General features: G+C 37.4%; 1 protein-coding gene across 4 annotated transcripts in view; it reads right to left on the reverse strand.

Annotated features, from left to right (window-relative positions):
* Nucleotides 1–22,368, reverse strand: part of LOC120632386 (RNA-binding protein Nova-1) — a 108,711-nt gene that overhangs the window by 47,389 nt on the left and 38,954 nt on the right. For all 4 annotated transcript variants that reach the window (XM_039902250.1, XM_039902248.1, XM_039902247.1 and 1 more), the window contains one exon: nt 8,764–8,910. In XM_039902250.1, coding sequence (XP_039758184.1) covers nt 8,764–8,910 — 147 coding nt within the window. The remainder of the gene's footprint in view (nt 1–8,763; nt 8,911–22,368) is intronic.

The raw sequence follows: 22,368 nt of genomic DNA on the forward strand, positions 1-22,368 counted from the left end.
AATACAACTCAAAGCGATTCTTTTATAAAAACCAATGGCGCGTCAAAGACAATTATAGTTTCCACGCTTGTGCGTTAGCGTCTTTTTTCTATCTCTTATCATTATCTCGCGTCTAGCGCATTTTTCTTTCAGAATATTAGTTTATTTGTAATAAGCTAAGCCAGCAGCTCCATACTATCATCTAATTACAATCTGTGGTTTTCTTCTTGATTTGGTTCATCAAACGAAGGGCTGCGAAAATTCTAGCAACCTGACGCTTCGTCACGACAGCTCTGCATAGCTATCGCGCTCTTCTATAAAACAACTGGTATAGGTTATTCAGCTATAATCTTCTTCTCATTTCTAGGTTATTTTCTCCTAATTCGCACAAGTGTCCGGACAAGACTCAACTATGTACTATTTGCTTTTATTTAAATAAATCAGAGTGCTTAGACATGCATGTGAAGCAGTCTTACTGAAGCAAAAACGTACCCTACGTCTAACTAATGACGTAGGGTAACCTTTCTTACATAAAAAAAAGGAACTGCTGCAGAGGGATGAAAAAATAACATTAAGAAAAGGACAATCCAAACTGTTTGTCAAAACTTACATTGACTTGAGTGAAGCCGCGGGCAAAAGCTAGTTGTAAATCTATTCGTGACATGAGTGTCAACATTGCACGTTTCCTCAATAATAATAACTAGCCATGCATGTGTTTGAAGACGCTCAGTTCGCAAGCTATTTACATGTCCATCTACGCCACTAGGTATAACAGTACAATCGTCGAAGGTCGGCGTTGCTCTAACACTTTTATTTTCGTTGTGATGACATCAGAGCGCGGCGTATGGGCAGATAGCTAAGCGCGGCTGGTGAGCCTTGAGGGGGCGACTTCGGTAGATTGAACTCGTCTACATCAACTGTACATGCTCTTCCTCCACGTGTATTTGCTGGCAAGTCATTTGCATATTCTTGTATTGTACACGCGTGGTTTTATATAGACCCGAGGGATTATAGCATGAATGGAAAGGCTTTGGATTTTCAGTCAAGATTTTGTTTGCCCATATTAGTTGTGAAGCTTCCTCTATCTCCCGAGATCTATACGAGATCCTTGTTAAATGTTGGCTTGACAGCTCTCTCTGGAGGTGTTTTTATAGTAGAGAGTAGTTACATTTTGTTACTAACACAATGTACACACACGTCTAATATTAAGATTGGTAATTATTATTATTATTATTTTATAGAATCCTTTTGAATAGCCAAAGACATCTAAACCGGTTAATATGTAGTTATACGTTCAAAAAATAAACATTCAAGTCGAATTTATAACCTATCCTTTATGCATTGCATCGAAGTTCGGTCATCGCGCATGAGTCGGCCGCTGACGTAATCGCAGTTATACGAGGGAGCCTAATAGAAGGAACGCCACAAACTTTCATTTCCTTTATTGGTGTCGATCGACGGATCCCACTTCCGATAAACGCTGAGGCAGACGCTCCCGCAAAAAGGTTTGAAGCTACTTTCTAATATGGTGCCACAATAAACCTTACAGGGATGTGTTTTTCGGTTCTTTACTTGTATCCAAGTAGAAAACTTCTCAAACAGCTAGTTTTGCGTAAGTTACGATAAAACAGCGTCCGAGTAAGGTAAATTAAAATCTCGTTTAAATAACAACAAAAATCATCAAGTTACGAAGCTGAAAGATTCGAAGGAGGGTTTATTTGCGACGTATTATAGCTAGATTGATGTAAAACTGTTCCCACTTTTACAGATTGTGTAGAAATTTAATGCAGATACAGCAGATGTGTTGTGGTTGTGATCATAGATTTGGTCTAGGCGTCCAACTTGCGTCCGCATTAACGTTAACATATGCATTCTACATTCGAGCAATCAGACGAAACGTAATAACTGTGAAGACACCGGATGCAGCACGGACGCATTGCTTTGACCTTACTTGAGAATGATAGGGCATTTCGTACGCGTATTTTTGTCTAACCTTTTTTCATTTATTAAAATAAACGCCTAGTTAACAAGCAGCCTTCTCAGCGCGATATCACAAACCGGACTCTTTAGCGCGAACACGGTAATTATAACAGCTCAGCCGTCAAGGACGCTCCTCAAGCGTGGTCTTGAGTCAACAAGTTAAGTCGGACTCAAAGACTATAAAGGGGGAAATATTTTTAAGGTAAGTAATTCTGACGTTATTTATAAGTTTCTTGTTACTTTTACGCGTATTCGTGTTTATCATCATCATCACGCGTCCCCTCTTAGAATGAGAAGGGATGTCCTTAGTGGATTGATGGAATCCACACGCCTTTGAGAACATTATGGAGAACTGTTAGGCATGCGGGTTTCCTTACGACGTTTTCCTTCATCGCTAAAGTACTCCTAAATGATATTTTAATTGCTTTAAACGCATATAACTTCAGCCCCTCGAAAGTGCAGTCGAAGCCCTACCCGCCAAGTGCGTAAGACTTCGACTTCACTTTCGGGTGACATGATTACAATCAAGACGTTACAATTATTGTTTTTATCAAACACATGCGAACGAGAAAAGCAAGAGGCGCTGTCTTGCGGTGAAATAAATAAATAAATATACTGTGACAATACACACATAGCCATCTAGCCATCTGAACATCTATCTAGCTAGTAAGATAACTAATTAAAAATTTGTAATTTAAAAAAAAAAAAAATATTATTTAGCCGAATCTAGGCTCTATATCACTTTCTCTCTGATATAAAAAGAAGCTCGAAGCCTTCATTCATTAATATTTGTTCGATTACTATTCACTAAAAGTGATAACTGCATTTGTTAACTTAAAACAAAAGTTAGGAGGCTTCCAAACGCGCCATGCACCTGTTTTTCATCAAACATAGCTAAGAACACACGAGACTAAATCGCCTTTCAAGCAAAAAAAAATCAATTTGAAATCGGTTCATCCGTTCTGGAAACACGATGCCAATGACAGAAACAAAACAGAGAAATCAAACTGTAACACCCAGTCGTTTTTGCGTATAAAAAGTTACATTGCTAATGCGCGACGTTAACCTGTTACCCTATTAGCGTCTATCGATGAACGGCAATGGGAAACCCAATTTCCCGTAATTTCCCCGCAAGACGACAGGATGCTCCCGGCAGCCCTAATTAAAATAATGAAACGGGTTCCGTCATCACCACTTTCCGTCCGATTACTCCGCGTCGCGTTAATCAAGTGTAGCGCAGTCGCGGTGTTTGCCGAACACTCGCTATGCTAATGTAAACTCTGAAATTAATTAATTTCTCTTATCGGCATCGGTGTGACTTGTTATGTTTCCACAGATGGCAGCACTGGTGTGGTAAATTACGCGAGCTTTCGCAACATTCACTAAAATGGAGAGATGATATCTATCTTGTTCGTACCGAATAGGCTCCAAAACGATTTAAACCATTTAATTGCCAATAGAAGTAACGTTCGCTAACATATTTAAGAATAAATAAAAATAAGAGGTGCTTAAGATTGCAATAACATTACGACAAAGTACTTGGCGTGCGCTGGGATATTATTGATGGTACATTAAAATTATGAATGATTTTGAAAATATTTTTTGCGAGAGACTTTACAAAGCTTATCAATGATCAATTAAAACGCTTTATGAGGAACGGGCCAAGATTCGTAATAATTTATATGTGTACCTATATAATAAGGTAAAAAAGCCTATACCTCCGCCCTTTAAATTAACTCTATGCCAAACAAAAAACAAGTTTTTGGTTGCTTAGTTAGGGCGTGAACGAAGGACAAACAAACAAACACACTTTCGAGTTCATATATTGGTAAGAATTCTAATTCTATGGTCGATACAACATTGTACCAACCATAATAAATTTACCAAAGTTACGCAATTTTACATATCAAACAAAATAATATATTAGGTACATTAGACGAGCCGAGCGATTGTTGAAATATTAGGGCCTTGACACGCCCCGATGCGTTTGAAGAAACTTTACTCGCATAACACGACTGCACGACGAACGATAAAAAAGATCTTAGCTGACTTTTGTACTCTGTATCATTTATACGAAGCCCATACGACTAACTACTGAAGTGGTAATAGCCTAGTGGATTCGGCTTCTCTTTCGGGGGACCGAGTTCAATCCCCGGTTCGCACCTTTGACTGTCAGATTTATCTGCGTTTTTAATGTAAGCAATTAAAACTTATTTTAACGGTGAACGAAGTCGCGTAGTGTATATATTTATTACTAGCTGTTCCTCGCCACTTCGTCCGAGTATAATTCAACCTTAAAAAGTTTTAAAGGGGAACAACTTGCGATACATGATTAAAACGCAGCGGAAGCTCTTAAAAGAAAAAAAAACCTCCGATTTTAAACCTTCTTGGTGCTTTCATCGGTGCTATGCTCCTATTGGTCTAAGCGTGATGGTATATAGCCTATAGCCTAACTCGATAAATGGGTTAACCAACATTGCAAGAATTTTTCAAAACGGACCTGTAGTTCCTGATATCATCGCGTTCAAGTAAACAAACAAACTCTTCAGCTTTATATATTATTTATCGCGAGGAAACCTGCAAGCCTGAGATATCTCCATAATGTTGTCAAGGGCGTGTGCAGTCTACCAATCGGCACTTGGCCAGCGTGTTGGACTTCGGCCCTAACCCTTCTCATTGCGAGTAGAACCGGGCTCTAAAGATGGCCGCTAATGGGTTGATGATAACTATGAAACGTTACCTATAAGGCTATAACTATAGTTATTACCTGTTTTGTGTACCTATAACTAATAACAATCCCTACTAAATATTATAAATGTGAACGTAAGTTTGTTTGTTACGCTTTCACGCAAAAACTATTAAACCAATCATTATGAAACTTTGTACACATATTCCTGAAGGTATTAGAAAGAATAAAGGATTCTTTTTATCCCGAAATTAAGCTCAGTTCTTGTGGGAGAGAGGACGAGAGTGTTTGTCGATTTTACTCCATAACGCCGTCATATGATAACCGATTTAAATAATTACTTACTTACTTTTTTATATAAGAATACATAAATTAAAAATTTCAGTAGAATTACACCTAAATTGAATGCAACATGTCTTTCGAAAAACCAAGGCAGACGAAGTCGTGGGCAACAGCTAGTAAATAAATAAAGTAAGTCGGTTCATTAGTCATTCTTTCACATAGCAATATTTGTATATATAAAATTAATAGGGGAGAAGCGTGGACGGGTTAACGTGTATATCAGTCATATGATTGGGTTTCGAAGCGACACCAAGCGGATGACTAAGTGAATGGAATCCAGAACTGACTGATCCAGATCCAGACCGCGCCAGGGAGGTCGGTCTTATTGAAACATTAATTTTCTCCGCAAGTCTTGGCGGCACAAATTCCTCCTCCAAGATTTAATATTCCCGTATAGGCCTCGCATAATGGCAAAGAAGGCTGCTTCACTTTGTCCCGGGCCGTATCGGCCAAGGAGGCGCAACAAAGCGTCGCACTGCCGTCACATCTGGGTCACTGCATATACATAAACTGTAGCCTTAGTACTAGCTCTGCTCTACTATTTGCTCGCTCGCAATCGAGTAGGCATTTTCGCATATCAAACTTTATCTGTCAAAGTAAAATGGACCTTGATATTTGATTTTAAGTCTGAATTTCATTTTACAAATGTTGCCTAAAGCCCGAGCTTAAGAATTTTAGGTTTGTGATTTTTAATTCAATGCAGATAAGATCCGTTTTACTCCGATGCTCAAGTATTTTCATACTCGAAAACGACTCCTCGATTGCGAGTGGACAAATCTTGTACTAAGGCTACAGTATGCAAGACCAGGCGGCTTACCAGGCTTCGCAGACGTAGCAACTTTCTGGCCGACTAACCTCATTAGCTCAACGGTTTATAGGAGTACTCTAAAACTATTCAAGTCTTTTGTGTTCTCGCCTGTAATATTAGCATTGTCAGTCTTACCAGCCATACACCAGCCAATTTGAATTGAGATCACAAGAAGAGATTGTCAGTTCAAGTTTAATCACGGGATTAGGCCTATAATAATTACGGGACGCAGCGATCTGCTACACACATCTAAAACCTTCCTCAGCTACCTAACGTAAAGTAAAAATATATATATATGTATATATTAAATGTACACATTTAACGGAATTATAAAATACTGTTGAAGGGTGCACAAGTATATTTCATAAGGAATCACCTAAATCGAAAGAAGCATATTTATTTTACCATACAAACTAATTCAAAACATTCTAAGTGTTTACTTATGACAACCTAAAAGATAGACACGCGCATAGTACCTACGCTACGCGACGCGCACCTAATAAATTGACAGGAGTCTACTGATTTTAATTTTGCATGTTAGGGCTGTATCTGATTTCTTTCAATAAAAACTATGGCAGTTGTTTACTAAATAACTATTAGCATTTCGGTTTCACAGCCTCTTCTAAAGCCTCCGAAGTATTATTTCGGTTTTCATTTACACGTTGAATACATATATACAATCAAGTCATATGCAAAAATACAAACAAAGTGTTCAGCTTTATGATATTGGGTACAGATAGTAAATTCGTTCAACACATTTCAACCAACAACTTCTGCAGCGGCGTGCATACAGGGTATGCACTAAGCGGACAGATGAGATGAGGTAAGAGTTATAAAAAGCCTACCCTCAAATTTTTATAACTCGTACTGGAGATTTTCATCATTTTATATCATCGGCATATGTCACTGCTACCTTGGTCTTGCAGCCTCAATCACGTACTTTGTAAATGCTTCAAGTTTTAGCTGCAGTGTTGATGATTTATAGGGAGCCTCCCAAAAAATCTCCAATACAAAGTGAGACCTGTTACCGTTTTGTTTTTTATTCTTAAAAGTTAGCCCTTGACTGCAATCTCACCTGGTGGACATCAGTTTCTACGCGGCATCGGCCGGAACACTAAACCGCTTAGCGGCATGTCTTTGTCGGTAGGGTGGTAACTAGCCACAGCTAAAGCCTCCCACCAGACCAGACCAGAGAAAAGTCAGAAATAAATTGCCATTGCAGGGAACCGAACCCGGGACTTCCTGGTTAAATTCACAGCGCTCACCGTTACGCCAGGGAGGTCGTCAAACTCGTTTCAATATAAGTAAAAATTTTATTACCAACATTACGTGTTTACTACGCAGTTAAAATTATGCGCGACGTTAATCTAGACAAGCATTTCATAGACAATTAACAATTCATAGTCGTCGAGTGTAGTGTGTAAGTAGTTTTTATATGAAAGAGTCCTTACGCTCACGACTCGCATAAATCCCATAATGCGGTGCAAAGCGCTTTATTCCAGCCTACGCAGCCATCTACTCCGCCGGGGCTGGGCCAGGCTGGCGGTTTTTAATGAGACAGCCAGAATTAAAACTGACGACTAAAAAATTTAAAATTTCACGCGAATTTTCCAGCAAAAAGCCGAGAGCTGAGCTCGTGTAGTGGCGGTTAATTTGCACTTGGCGTTTAAATGCGGAATTAGGTTCGACACAAAACATTATAATCGTGCTTTTGCTTTTGCCGTGGAGTCGACATCTCTCGACTGTGTCCCGGTGTGGGAGTGCGTAGTGATCCTCGGGTTACTGGAGTGAGTGTTGTTTGCTTTACTCGCAGGTACGTGGGCATAGGGCATAGTGCAAAGGTGCATGTTGCACGCACTTTTGAATGAATGCTTTTATTGTACGTGCTGAAAATCAGTGGCGTGCACTTCTTACAGACACAGAAGTGCTAGCCTAAAAAAATATATCACTCGTGAAGGAGGAGGATTTTTTCATTTTCTGCAAATTTTCGTAGTAGCGGTAGACATAGCATCGTGTAAAACGTCCATTAATGACAACGGGTTATTATATTATTTTATTTATTTAAAACTTCTTTAGAATCGTTGTAATTTCAAAGTCGATGAAACGAAAAAATAAGTCCATTGAGACACAAACACTTTAAAAGAGTGAGATAGAAAACATTATACATTTTTGAAGTTATACTTCTTTTGGCGCGATGGAGAAAAATGATGAGAGTGAATTTTTACGATGCGCGCGCACACCGACACCTGAATTCTACATCGTAAAGTTAGGTTTATTAGGTGACAAGAAAATCGATTACTATGTTCAAGTTGTATATTCTACTATTTTTATATTTAGAACACGTGATTCGTAACAGTACAAACAGTGTGATAAATAAATATTATTATGTTAATAAAAACTTTTTTATTTAAATAAAATATTTTTGATTAATTTAAATATTTATCGTTAACCACTACTGCATTTTAGTTATTTTTTCCCATATGCCAAAGAAGTATAACTTCTAACGCGTGTACATAAGTACACACATTTTTTTTTACCTATTCCAGTTACTATGTATACTAAATAATAAACCTTCCATTAATCGTAATAGTTCTGATACTCTACATCCACTTCAATCTCTCGTAGGCTTCTTTTCAGAAGTTACACTTCTGCCGTGTGTGAATAAATTGCAATGGATTTTTTTTTTATATGTCGCAGATTGCCCACCTGATGTTAAGCGGAAAACCATCGCTTTTAAACAGCAACAGTTCACAGGGCATGCAAGAACCGTGTCCTACAAAGTGCCGCCCTGTGTCCATCAACCTGAGGCGAAGGTTTAAGGCGCCTTGAAGACCGGAACACAGAAGTGCTATTTGGCGGTAGTACTTCCCCGGAAGAGCTCTGTTACCAAAATCAATACTACTACTATAAAAGTGGCGTACATAGGTTCACAATAAGCAATCGCAAAGTGATATAGTTTAGCACTCACCCGGGTAGAAGTCGTGCGACTTGGACATCTTGACCCTCGCGCCGGTGTCCTTCTGGAGCTGCGCTATGGTCTCGCCACCCTTGCCGATGATGGCGCCGGCCACCATGGACGGCACCAGCACCTTGAAGTGGTACGTCGGCTCCACGGCTGGCAACACAACGGGCTATTTACTACGTGAAGAACACTTGACGAACAGGAAGTGACGCAGCGCAGCAATCGAACAGTAGCCCTAGTGCGTTTTTAAAGTCGACAAACGTAACGTCAAAAAACCGTCAGATTTGTTTAGATTAATCAAAATACAATGACAGCTAATACTAACAGCGATTTGGCTTTAATTTGCATAAAAACTTACACTCATGCTGTATACTTTTTGATCTAAGTTTTAAGCTTATAAAAGTCGACTGTTATTTCTACAGCATTAGGCGTAAACTATTCGATTGCTAAACTGCCAGGAATACTGTGTCTTCGCATATTAAAAGAGATATAAATATTTATTTGAAATAACAATATAAGATATGATATACGCTATATTATATGAACGAAATTAAGTAGAACAAGTTACTAGAATGGCAGCAAATGCGGCGTGCGTTGTAAATAAACGCACGACCACATTCGTCGAAGTGGACATTGCTGGCCGCGAAGGGTCAAGGTTTGCGCTGACGTAGAGTATTAGGTATTTTATAAATTTGTACAAAACGTTTGGAATTATAGTGTGCAGTAATAAGAACGACAACGATGTTATGGAGATGTGATATCTCATAGGCATTAGTTATGTACCCAGTGTGTAAACACGTAAGTAAAGAGTCTTTGTGGTAAAATCAGGTTACTAAATTCGAAGAAACATTATTCTGTAGTCTTAAGAATTGGGGTGCTTTCAGGCCTCTGATGTAAAAGTCCAGTTCCATTTAATTTTGTGATCGACTGCGTTACCCAACCATATCTGACAAATTAAAGTTTAACGGCTTACATTTATTTTTAAACCTAATAGCAGCTATTATTTTAATGTTACGGCTTAAGCCGGCGGTTTAAAAGACGAGGGCGTAAGCCACGGCCAGCATATTGCCTTTTATGTTGCTTTTTCTGCCATTTTTTGTTTGACGTCACTTTGCCCTTTACCTCTCTCATTACTGGACACCTGTATACAAAGGTATAGATAAGGTCTGGATTTTTAAGTAGCTAAACGTCTGAGGACACAGTATTCCATGTTATGATAACAAAGATAGATCATGGGGAAGATATGTCTGATAACGTGCCCTATTTGTTATGACATACAAAACTCACGCGTTTAACTTTCAGTTGAATTTTTAAGCATAAGAGTTAGTTAAAACGGCTGAAATGGGCTGCGTTTTTCGCAGGTTAAGACTGCCAAAGGTCCGAACTGAAACTATAAAGTATTTAACTCTGACTGGCTCTAGTGATATCAAACTCATCAATCATCCTAATTAAAGGTCACAGTCCTCAAAGCGTTATAATGGCGGTACCACGTATCGGATGTCATAGCAAATAGATGGTCGTTAGCGAAAAGATGATCCAGGAACCCCGAATGTTGTTAACGTGGTATAGAGAGCAAAATCGATTTTAAAACTAGGTATAATATCACAAGTTCATAAAAAAATCTATTCTTTGAACAGTGAGTCAGTATAAAGTGCATTGATTTATGTAATACATAATGTATTTCAACCACCGCTTGTGCCGATGTCAGTTGCTAGTGCACGCACGAGTTGTACAACTAGTTTTATGAACAGTCGTATCACTAGTTGAGCAACGCTGGTTGATAGTTGAATCGTTAGTGTACACAAAAGGTTGATATAATATTACCTTGGTTTGAAATAGTTTTTAATAATGGCAACAGACGATTATAGATGATAATTATATGGATATAGATTACTAATTTAGCTAGTTATTTTGCTACTAATTTGATAAATTAAAAACACGTTATAGCGCAGAAATAATGTAGGTAACCTATTATTAAGCTAAAGACAGACACAATGCGTCGCCGATGCGGTAACGCCCGACGTCATACTGAACGCGCGACTTCTTAAAGTTGTTATGTAGAAGGAATTATATGAAACACGTCATATTTACTACGGAGCATCAGGTACCTTAACAGTTGCGAAACACTGACGACTTTTCACTCAATACAAAAAGGTGATGAGGGTACCGCTGTGAAATTATAAGTTTTGTATGATGGTTTAAAACTTATTGGTAATAGTTTCTGAAAAGGGAAACAGCAACGCTGTAGGCCACGCAACCTTTTTGAAACTTGATGCAAAGTTACGAGTTTCGTACCATTTGACACATAATGAAAATCAGACATCTCATCTGATCATATGTTCCTTATAGTACAACTTCTAGGAGCTACGCGTTTAGTGTAACGCTTTACAGTGCTGCAGCGATCACGCCTACTGTCTGTCATTGGCTTTACTAAACATTGTACAACTATTGTTAAAAGTGCTACTTCACCAATACAATAAGAACGATTATGATAAGAGCAAAAATATTTAAGTGACTACCTCAAAGGCATTGAAGATTTCAATTTGAACAAGCGTTTCAATAGTCGTGATTTAATGTCTAAACCAATTAGGGCGATGATCACTAAACAATCGAGAGTGAATTACACAGTTAAATTGATTCGTGAGCTGAGCCGAAGGCTACGTTAAGCTGGTAACAGACAAGGTGTATCACCGCCGCGGTATAGCGCCACGTCACAATTAATTTGCAGCGATACGAATAGATGAAATGATAGTAATAGGAACTGCATTAACACGTCGGTTGCAGTTTCGTGTCTAATAAATAAATATACTACGACAATACACATATCGCCATCTAGCCCCAAAGTAAGCGTAGGTTGTGTTATGGGTAGGTACTAATATGACTGATGAATATTTTTATGAATAATATACATAAATACTTATATATTATAAGTACAACAAATAAAACCCCAGACACTGAAACACATTCACGCTCCTCACACAAACGTTCAGTTGTTGGAATCTAACCCACGGCCGTGGACTCGGAAAGCAGGGTCTTTGCCAACTGCGCCTGTCGGCAGTAACATAATGCTTAGTTTGTGATAATGCATGACAGTCGAACAAACCTGTGTGGATTATATTTTTAAGTTCACGTTAAGCAAAAAATTTATTTGACATGCTGCACACTTGGCTATTTTGCGTGGAAGTAAAACGTGCGTAGAGATCTTATTATGTTGCATATTAAGACATACCACCATGCAGTTTCGTTTCGTTTGGTCGTCATACATTACATCATTTTATTGATCCACCATGGCCATTATTTATATCAGTGTTGTAAAATATTGCAAAGTAACTCCTGCATCTACCCAGTATGTGTTTCATACATTTATATTACAAGTTCTAAGACCCGCACGCACGCACGCAGTCCCGCGTCCAGTGTGACGCTCTGCAGTTCAGCAGCGGCGATGCGTTGCGTCTGTTTCAGCTTTACACATATATGAATAATCATGCACGGAAATATGAAAACTCTTGACAGTTTACACATCAATAGACTTAAGACAGAAGATTAATGGATACCTGCCACATACAAAAACGTTATCTAGAAACCTTGGATTTGCTATTGACATGAATTTCTTGTAATTTTTCTATGGATCATCTGGTAGTTGTATCAGTGGATGCAATGACGATAAGTTATGTAACAGACATTGAAATTTGTAATTCCATTTAGTAAGTTTGTTTGTTATGTGATGTAAAGTCGAGAATCAGTTTCATGAGAATCAACATGGGTCTTTTTAATGACCGTGTCATAGCGTTGGAACAGCAAAGCAGTATTCTTCACACAGCACAGCACGGGAATAAACACTGAGTTACTATCCAGACGTTACGTCCCTTTGTTAATAAGGCTCGTGTTCAGATATTTATACTCTTAATCTATATTAGTTTGTTCTAGCGCGTAGGCAAAGTTTTCACCCAATTTCTATTTCCTTATTTTTACATTCCTCAATGTTCAAGTAATTCTTTAAGTGCATTATTTAACTTGGGTTAATTAATATGCTTCATTAAAAAAGAGATGAAGTGAAAGAATTTAATATAATTAAGAAGTCCAATGAGTTAATTTTGTTGCTTTGAGATTTGTCACTGACTATGGAAATCCGAATACCTTTACCATTCCTCAGTGCTTTAAGACCTATTTACCTAGTAATGAAATCGTTATCCATGAGCTGTTTGAACAATTGTGCAAATGACTTGATGTAGACTTAAAACACTTTTACTTAAAACAGTGACGTTCAGCAAACGTTACAGAAAATTAATTAGAACACTCAATGTCTAAAATACATTACGTTTGTGCGGGGGGGATTAACCAAAGTTTGCTAATTATAAATGAGACGGACGGACGTAATGATTTACTTCACGTCTACGCTGAAATTAGCTCTTTGGCAAAATTAGTGACTGGGTCACGTATTTTCAATGAGCCAACTTAAATAAACATTAAAGTGGTATTTGTTCACATATATCCGCATACACCAGTTCATCTTTTATTAGCAGGTATATCGAGCTATCTCGATATACCTGCTGATAAAAGATGGACTGGGATAGAAACAGAGTTTCCGAAACGAAAATGATTAATGATTTAAAAGAACAAACTTTCTTTACCCAACGTAAATTCATAAGCAACTAGTGCTAACAAAATAAAGATGCCAATATTTAGAGATGCCTTCAGGCATCATAGGGGATTTCCTACGCAGCTTTGAAGATCGCGCTAGGGGATATAATATTATTATTTGCCGACCGACCATGAACTTGTATGTGCACGTGAAATGCCGATAACTGTTGGTACTGAGAATTTTTAACAGAAGACCCCACCACCATTATTGGCATTATAATTGATAAGCTCAATTCGAGAGCATTCCTTATCGAATATAAAAGAAAAACAAACATTGTTAATATGCACAGTATACATATATTTTTATAAATTTAAAATACATATAAAAATTTTCGGAATCGACAGGATTTGAAACTGCAACTCTCTGGATTTATAAAAATTGATAATTACTCAAAGTGTAGGTAAAAACACTAATAATAATTATAAATATAGCTAATGAGAAGTGTGCTGTTACTGATGACACTAGTTTCACGCTTTTTGTTGACCTAAAAGTACAAAGTAGGTATACATGGAATGCAGTCAGTGACGATGACAAGAGTGATTTTTGTTCACACAAAAAGTGCTGCTAAAAAATAAAATGCTAATCGGCGAACTAATCGGTCAACTTTACCTACATACAACGTTTAACAGAATTACGAAATAATATTGAACGATGCATGAGTAAATTTCATAAGGATTCACCCAGTAAAACTATTTAATCAAAAGAAGCATATTCGTTTTTCCATACAAACTAATTAAAAACATTCTAAGTAATTAATTATTATTGATGATAAGAGACCGACACGGACACGCGCATAGTACTTACGCTACGCGACGCGTACCTAACAAATAACTGGAGTCAAATGATTTTAACTTTGCATGTGATGTATCTGATTTCTTTTAGTAAAAACTATGCCAGACTATTAATAGTATGTATATACTTACTCATTTATTGTATGTTAAAGTATTTAAATATGTAAGTGTTGTTATTATATATATTAGTTTATTTTTATATTTATTTATTAATTATATTATTTACTTTTTATCTATTTGTGTACACTAGTTTATATATTAGCATGTAGTTATTCGCATGTATGTATTTTAATAATTGTACCACCAGCAGTCTATTCTCCTCTTCTTTTTTTTTCCTTAGAATTAGCCTTAGGTTGCCTGGCAGAGATCGCTATTAAGCGATAAGGCCGCCTTTTGTATTGCTACTTCTTTCGATATGTTTCTGTTTTTGTTATATTTTAAATATGTTAATGTTGTGGTATACAAATAAAGAGTTTAATAATAAAGAGTGGTTACTCAGAAACTATTAGGTTTTCGGTTTCACAGATAAATCTCAAAGACAGTACATACTGTACCTCTAAAGCCTGTGATGTATTATTTCGGTTTTCATTTACACGTTGTATAATAAAACAAACCAGCAATAAGGTGCTAACAAGCGGTCCGGTCGTAAATTTTCGAATATAAAATTGCTAGAACGACTTAGTGAAAACTGAAGCCCGTAGTTATTAATTGTTATGACAGCTCATATGTAGTGGCCTAGCGCTTTTGGTCGGCGTTCCAGCTTCCAATAAAGCATTCAAACCTACATCAAAACCTTTGTGAGGCGTTCCCGTATATTTTTAATCGTTCATTTCTATCAACCACCGTCACTATCAGCCTCGTGTGGAATATGAGATCGTGTAAAGTAGAACGCACATTTGTTGTACATACCGGGGGTAACCTAACCTTTTGAACTCCCTATCATTATCATCCACAACCTACTCTCCCATTTTTGCAGGGAAGTCAATTAGAGCTTAGATCCTCTATGCTGGGCCGTTCAGGGGTGTCATATTCATTACACACAAAAATGTTATATATTTTAAAAGTTGTATAAACTTATATTCTGTCGTACATTCTTATTAATTAATTTGCAATTCTATTATTTATAATAATTAATAATTATTCATGACAATTTCAAAAATAATAATAAGAATGAAGAATAGGCTTACGCCTCGTCTAGACTATACCGATGGACAACCAGGTAATCCCTAGATTATGTTTTAATTAAATACACCGACGAGGTCTCTTCCACAGTAAAAACAGTCATGGTTTAGCCGTCGTGTCTTCACATACGCTCTATTATTGTAGAAATGTATAGCCGCTAAAGAACATCGGAGGACAGACAGACACTAAGTGCTAAGGCGTTAAGCATATTGACCGAACTGAAACCGCAGCAAGTCGCAAAGATTCCATGAACACAGCAAAAAAGCCCAATGTCAAGGATATGGACCTCGACCGGTTGAGATGATGGTGAAGAGAAAATATAATCCTTGTACTCACATTTCATTCACCCTCTGCTTCGCATCAAATTAAACCTCAATACTTTAATGGACTACGGGGAAGGTTTCAGTCCCGTAGCATCCCGTAGCACAATTATTGTGCTACGCTTGTGTCTTCTCACCCACAAACTAACGCTTGGTGGAAAGTAATGATGAGGTTGGAGTGCCTTTGCCTAGACGATAAAGACGACGACGACAATTTTCAAGTACTCTTGCCTTGAAAGTACAGATATAGGTAGAAGTAAATACAGATGCCTGAAGGGCTATCCACGCCTTAGCGGTTTCGATTCAAACGTGTGGATGAAAAACATTCGCGGTATTTTTTCGGATGTAACCGCAAAGGGATGCCCCTCATAGAGTCCCGCTTTCCGCTTGAACAGAGGAATATAGCTCATATTTTAATGGCGACGCCATATTTGTAGAAAATTTAATACATATATATACATGTATAGTTTTTATAGTAATCATACTATTCGTGTGTGTGATGGTACATTTGAATACACACGACTCGTTATTTCGATCCGCGCTGTTTTCCCGCCGCCAATTTGGATGAAAGGAAAGGTAAATATTCGGTGTTTGCGTTTGAAATTAAGAGCAGCTAGGCTTTTTGGCGGAACTGTATGGCATTTCAGGGATTTTCAGCACACAAAATATTTTGCCGCCTGTGCTCAAATAAAAAAATATCGGTAAACTAAAGCCAACAGAAATATTTGTAACAGAAACATATATCCCATACGTAAACAGAGTAGCTTTTAGTTTAAACTAAATACAAATACAAATTTAAGGTATTTTTTTTTATGTATTGCGTAAAAAGTGAAAAAAACTGATATACATATATGAAAACGTTCTATAAACAAGCAACAGTTTTGCTAAATAACATAGCAAATAGTCGGTCCTAGTAAAACTAACAGATTGTGAACACAAACTCAAATGGTGTTCAAATAAATTGCAAAGGACGATTCTCTGACGAAATCAGAAAACAAAACAATAGTCAAAATAGCTCTCTGGCATCTGTTGACATATTAATATTTTGTATATATAATATGTATATTTGAGGAAAAAATAATGACTAGAAACAGTAAGAATTCTGATATGGAAATGTACGAATATATTGAAAGAGAGATTTGCTTAAATCGATTTATTCGGTAGGGCAGATACCCTATCTGCCCTACCGAATAAATCGATGAATATTTTAAAGAGCTAAAAATACTAAGTTATGATTTCATAGATCATGAATATATTAAAAGATGATCTGCAAAAAGATAGAGTTTTAATAAATAATGTACGCAACAGATGTGCCTCTTATACGCCTTTATGAATAAATAATATTTTGACCTTATGACCTTTGCCTAATAACTATAACCCTAGAAGAAATACTCAAATTAAATGTAGTAATATATATAAAACAGTTATAAAACAGTTCTCAAAATATTTAAAAAAATTCAAAAATTCTAGATTTCAAAATTCATTTATTTCAAGTACGCCGCCAAGTTATGCTTATATTAATAAGCAATTTAAAAAAAATCAAGTATGTCTGTTTGTAGTGACTCTACCACCGATTTGAAAGGCAGATTCTACAGAGAAGAAGCTGGCAAGAAACTCAGCAGTTGCTCTTTTCCTTCCAATAACTGCTGAGTATAAAGTTAAAGTATTCGTCAAAGTGTAAAAATCTGTGGCGCAAATTAAAATATTCATAAAAATCTAATGCGAAACTATTCTCTCTAAATTTTAATGATTAGCAACTAATACATTTTATATTTCGGATAACCTTGGGATAATCTAGCTAAGAAGAAGCCCAGCTATTGCAAAATCCGTATAGCAGCAAATGGAAATTAAAACTTTTGATATTGACCCAATCTATAGTGTACCGTGTATCCGTGCAAATGAATAAAAATAAAGCATATCTGTGTGTCACATCGAAATGCCTTTTATTATGAACGATAACAAACCTTGAACTTGCTAGCGATTAAAAAAAACCTTTAAAACAATCTCAAAGGATGAAAGTGCAACGGAATGTAAAAGTTTGATTGTGATTCTTATACCTTTTCTTCTTCTTCTTCTTTCTTAGAACATTTTTCAACGGGATTATTTGAAACTTTGCTTTATGTATAAATCCTAAAAAAAGGGGTTTTAAATGCGAGTGTGCCTTACTGTCTTCTTGTAGCCTTCTTACTTATAAATTGATCAAATAGATTTTGAGGAAAACTTGGCATTTTATTTTTTTATACAAACTTTCAAACTTTGTTCTACCTCAAGGGTCTACCCCTTTGAATAAAATATTTTCTGGACCGATGTCTATGCTTTTAAAGAAAGAACGAACGAACGAACTTCGTCCACGAAGTAGGAACAGGTACAGGTGTTAGGAATACCTAACACGAGCAATCGCCTGTGTTTTGGCAAAAATGTAAGACACTACGTCGCATAGACAAGGTCACAAATCTACGTACGTGTTGCCAATGCAATTGATTTGCAACTAATACTGACAAATCCGTTTAGCCTACTTCGCCGCGACTAACCTCATCTCGGGCCACTGAAACCCTTGCAATAATTGAAGCTAAAGAGAAGCCATAGGTAAGAACAAAGTCGGGTGGGCACGTGACCCAATAAGATGTCGACTGCATAAAGAACTGTGTGCATACACAGCTACGGTACTGGCACCAGCTGCGGGCTTACTACCACTGTTCAAAGAAGTATTATTAAAAAAATATATGAAATGCATCGACGTCTTATTTATTGATTAAGGCACAATACAAATTAATTATTTACAATAATCATTATCATTATTCTCTCCTGTAAATATGAATTAAACTATTATAACAGATTGATAAGTAATATTAAATTGAAATTAAAATTTATAATATGGACAGGTTATTATTAATATTTCACTCAAAAAATAAAAATAAGGAAATAGAAGGATTATAATTTTTAAAACAACACTAGAACAATATGGAATTAATAATGCTTAAAGCGATGGTATTAAATCCCGAGGCACCATTTTTGTCTTTCTACAAAAAGTATTTTATATGGAATCGAAAGAGCGCCCTCTACTTACAACACTGCGAAACCGTACTGCCACTAGATGTCGCTTTTTTGACACAATATAATTTTTAGTTAAGTTTCACGCGATCGAATAAGTGAACGTAGGTAGACAATTGACAGGTTAGGTTGACAATTAGCACTCTGCATGTCATAACAAACCTCCAGCACGGCTAGCATGGGCAGGAGACAATTATCTCCCCGGGGAAAGGATAAAAATCTACTTTTTCCACAGCTTTTATCAACTCTCAGAGCAGTGGCGCACAAGTGGAAATAATATATGTGTAATAATAAACGGGGGTAAACTTCTCCTATTCCTGTTACTTGTTTGTTGTTGTTTACGTGCTTTAGCAGGTGGACACGTTATTTATTTCCTTTGTCGGAAACGTTAATTGTAGCCCTGCTAGCACGGGCAGGAGACAAAAATTATATCGCCCGATTATAACCCCTGGCAAGAGATATAATGAACGTGTCCACCTGCTACAGCACGGGAACATGGAATGGGAGAAGTTTACCCCCGTTTATTTTAACACTTCAACTGATATTATTTCCACTTGTGCGCCAGTGCTCTGAGAGTTGATAAAGCTGTGGGAGAAGATAAATTTTTATCCTTTCCCGGGGATATAATTATCCCCTGCCCATGCTAGCCGTGCTGATATAATCCTGCAGTAACATCGATGACCCCGGCACAAATATGACGCGGGCACAGGAATAACAAATGAACTCTGAAAACGTAGTAATTATTGATCGAACAGAAATGCTACAATTGATCCATATAAGCTAAATATAGGTATGAAAATTTGTATGTCATGTAAACAAGGACGCACTACACGTCGTTTAAATATGGATTTTACACAAATAAAAACGATTATCTATCTATATACCTATCTATGCTTAAAAGTAAGCTGTTTGTTTTGTTCAGCGCGCTAATCTCTTAAACTGCCAGTTTGATTTGTATAACCTCTTTTGCGTTTGATAACTTAATTCTTGGGAAAGGTTACGCTTACTTCCTTGAGCCAAGAAAACGAACTAAAAGCCCGAGGCGGGCCCAAGGTGGGGAGATGGAATATATTGGTGTAAAATAAGGGATGAAACCGAAAGTACCGTTTCAATAATGAAAATTAACTACTTAATTATAAGAAGAATATATTAAGAAATGCACTAGAGTTACCTTAACCTAAGTAGAGGTTCAACTGTGAGAGTATTATTTAAAAGAGCAATTAGGCTAAGGATTTTTAAGACGAACCCCTATTACTCTAAAATTTATATTCTATGTTAAGACGACGGGTACTTTTTGGTAAAATTAATGAATTAGGCAGCAAGGAAATGAATTGTTTAGAAGACTTTCAGGCGAATTGCCTAGAATCCGCACCCAGTATGTCTTTTATAAATCTTCTTCTAGAATACATACGAATTCGAACTTTTTTGTATAATTATTATTTGTTGGACCAAGCAGATAGCCCACCTGATGGTAAGTGGAAAACCATCGCCTATAAATAGACCAACACTTTGCAGTGCCGTTTTCAACGCAAGAAACACATCCTGCAAAGTGTTGTCATGTGCTCAGACCAGCTGAAATAAGCATGGCGGTAGTACCTCCCACGGCGAGCTCTGATACATGCAGAGCAACACGGCGCAGGCTATGCGGGGAACACGTCCGACAAGGGTCCGCCCTGTGTCCATCAACCTGAGGCGAAGTTGCTAAGGTTAAATTGTCTCAGAGCGGAACGCTAAAATGCTGCTCGTAAAATAAAACTTTTATGTAGTATTGTTTGCAATTGTAAATGATGAAGCAAGTCAAACGGTCGTTATTGACCTAATAAAAAAGTTAAATGTGGGCCGGCGCGTCAAGTAGACGAGTAGGCAAGGATACAAAACCACCTACGGCCGCAACAATTGAGTGGCATCCCACCGCCGACGCGGCTCATTTGACCCCATTCCGAGCGCGCCCGCACCTGCCACTTGATACACCAGACTTGGTAATGTACTCGTATCTTCCACAGTGCCTGCCCTTACACCGTCTACGTTATTGACTATATCATCATCATCATATCAACCCATTAACGGCCCACTAAAGGGCACGGGTCTCCCACAATGAGAAGGGGTTAAGGCCGTAGTCCATCACACTGGCCCAGTGCGGATCGGTGGACTTATTATGATTATGATAGGTCTATATAAAATTCCCTCGTACGTAAATTTGATGTATCTCGTATGGTTTAGACAGAGCGTTTCATTATTTTTTAATTGTGAAAGTTTTCAGACCAAGCAGATTTCCCACTGGTAATGGAGGTAACGTGGTAAGTGGAGGCTGAATCTTTAACCACAAGGCTTTTACCGCTTTTATTGTGTAGTTAGATATATTGGGATATGAGAGAAGAAATATTCAGCATATTCATATTATTCATAAAAATATTCATCAGTCATCTTAGTACCGATAACACAGGCTACGCCTAATTTGGAGCTAGATGGCGATGTGTGTATTGTTGTAGTATATAAAAATAAAAAATGCACCCGTGCGAAGCCGGGTCGGGTACAAGTAGAGTAGTGTACAAAATGAAGTGTCTGCATAAAGCGCTTGTAAAATATAGTCACAATATGCACATTAGCGCTGCAATGATGTAACACGAGTAGGTACATTATGTGCTCTCCTACCGAGCGGGCGCCGGGCGGCGAATGGGTCGTCAAAGTCAAGTGCGGATCGACTTTACCTTTCATCGCTCGAGTGTCCTCGGCTTTGTGGCCGCAGCCAGCTCCGGAGACATCGAGACAATATCAGCTCTTGCTTTACAACTCAACTTTTACATCTCTACCGGGGTCTTGACCTCGATCTCTCTTTATTATATTTTTTTTATTATTCCCCTACAACTTAGCCCTTGATTGCAATCTCACCTGCTGGTAACTGATAATGCAGTCTACGATGGTAAGGGGTACGTGGCATTTACGTTAAACCCATAACCCTTGTCGATTTTTACGCTACCGGGATCGTACCGGAACGCAAGATCGCTAAATCGCACGTCTTTGTGGAAAATTTAAACATAATAGTTTGAGGATAGTGATGACAATTATAAGTTTACATTGCAAAAAAAAAGCATCCCATTTGGTTATTTGATAAAACTTCTCTAAGCATGAATCTGCTTGATGTTCTTTCTTACGTTTCGTTTTTACTGCATAGCAAAAAAAATCACTATTGGCAGATCGCAGATTATAGAAGTCGGATTTGGTTTATATACATTATCATCGACTTGCGCCCGTAATAAAAATCTAATTTAAAATCTTCGATTTACTTGATTCAATATCCTATCCAGCTATCCTACTTTTAGAGAATACGTTAGTAAGTAAGATGTCGCTACTTACTACACTCAATCTGCCATCTAAAGATTTTGGATTGCATTGATCTTTTATCAACATCGGCTGTTAAACAATGCAACGATGAAAACATATGCCGTCTCTTGAAAGAATTGTCTCAAACTGGGCTGATAAGAAAAAAATCGCCAGAAACGCCTCTAAAATTAGCAAGTCAACTTGCGCGGTATTGTCAAGTTTAAATTCAAATTCAAAAATTCTGTATTCATTTAGGCCTATCACAGGCACTTATGAAGCGTTCATATAATATAGGTAATACATT

Source organism: Pararge aegeria, chromosome 19 (assembly GCF_905163445.1).
Source record: "Pararge aegeria chromosome 19, ilParAegt1.1, whole genome shotgun sequence".
NCBI classification, from domain to species: Eukaryota; Metazoa; Arthropoda; class Insecta; order Lepidoptera; family Nymphalidae; genus Pararge; species Pararge aegeria.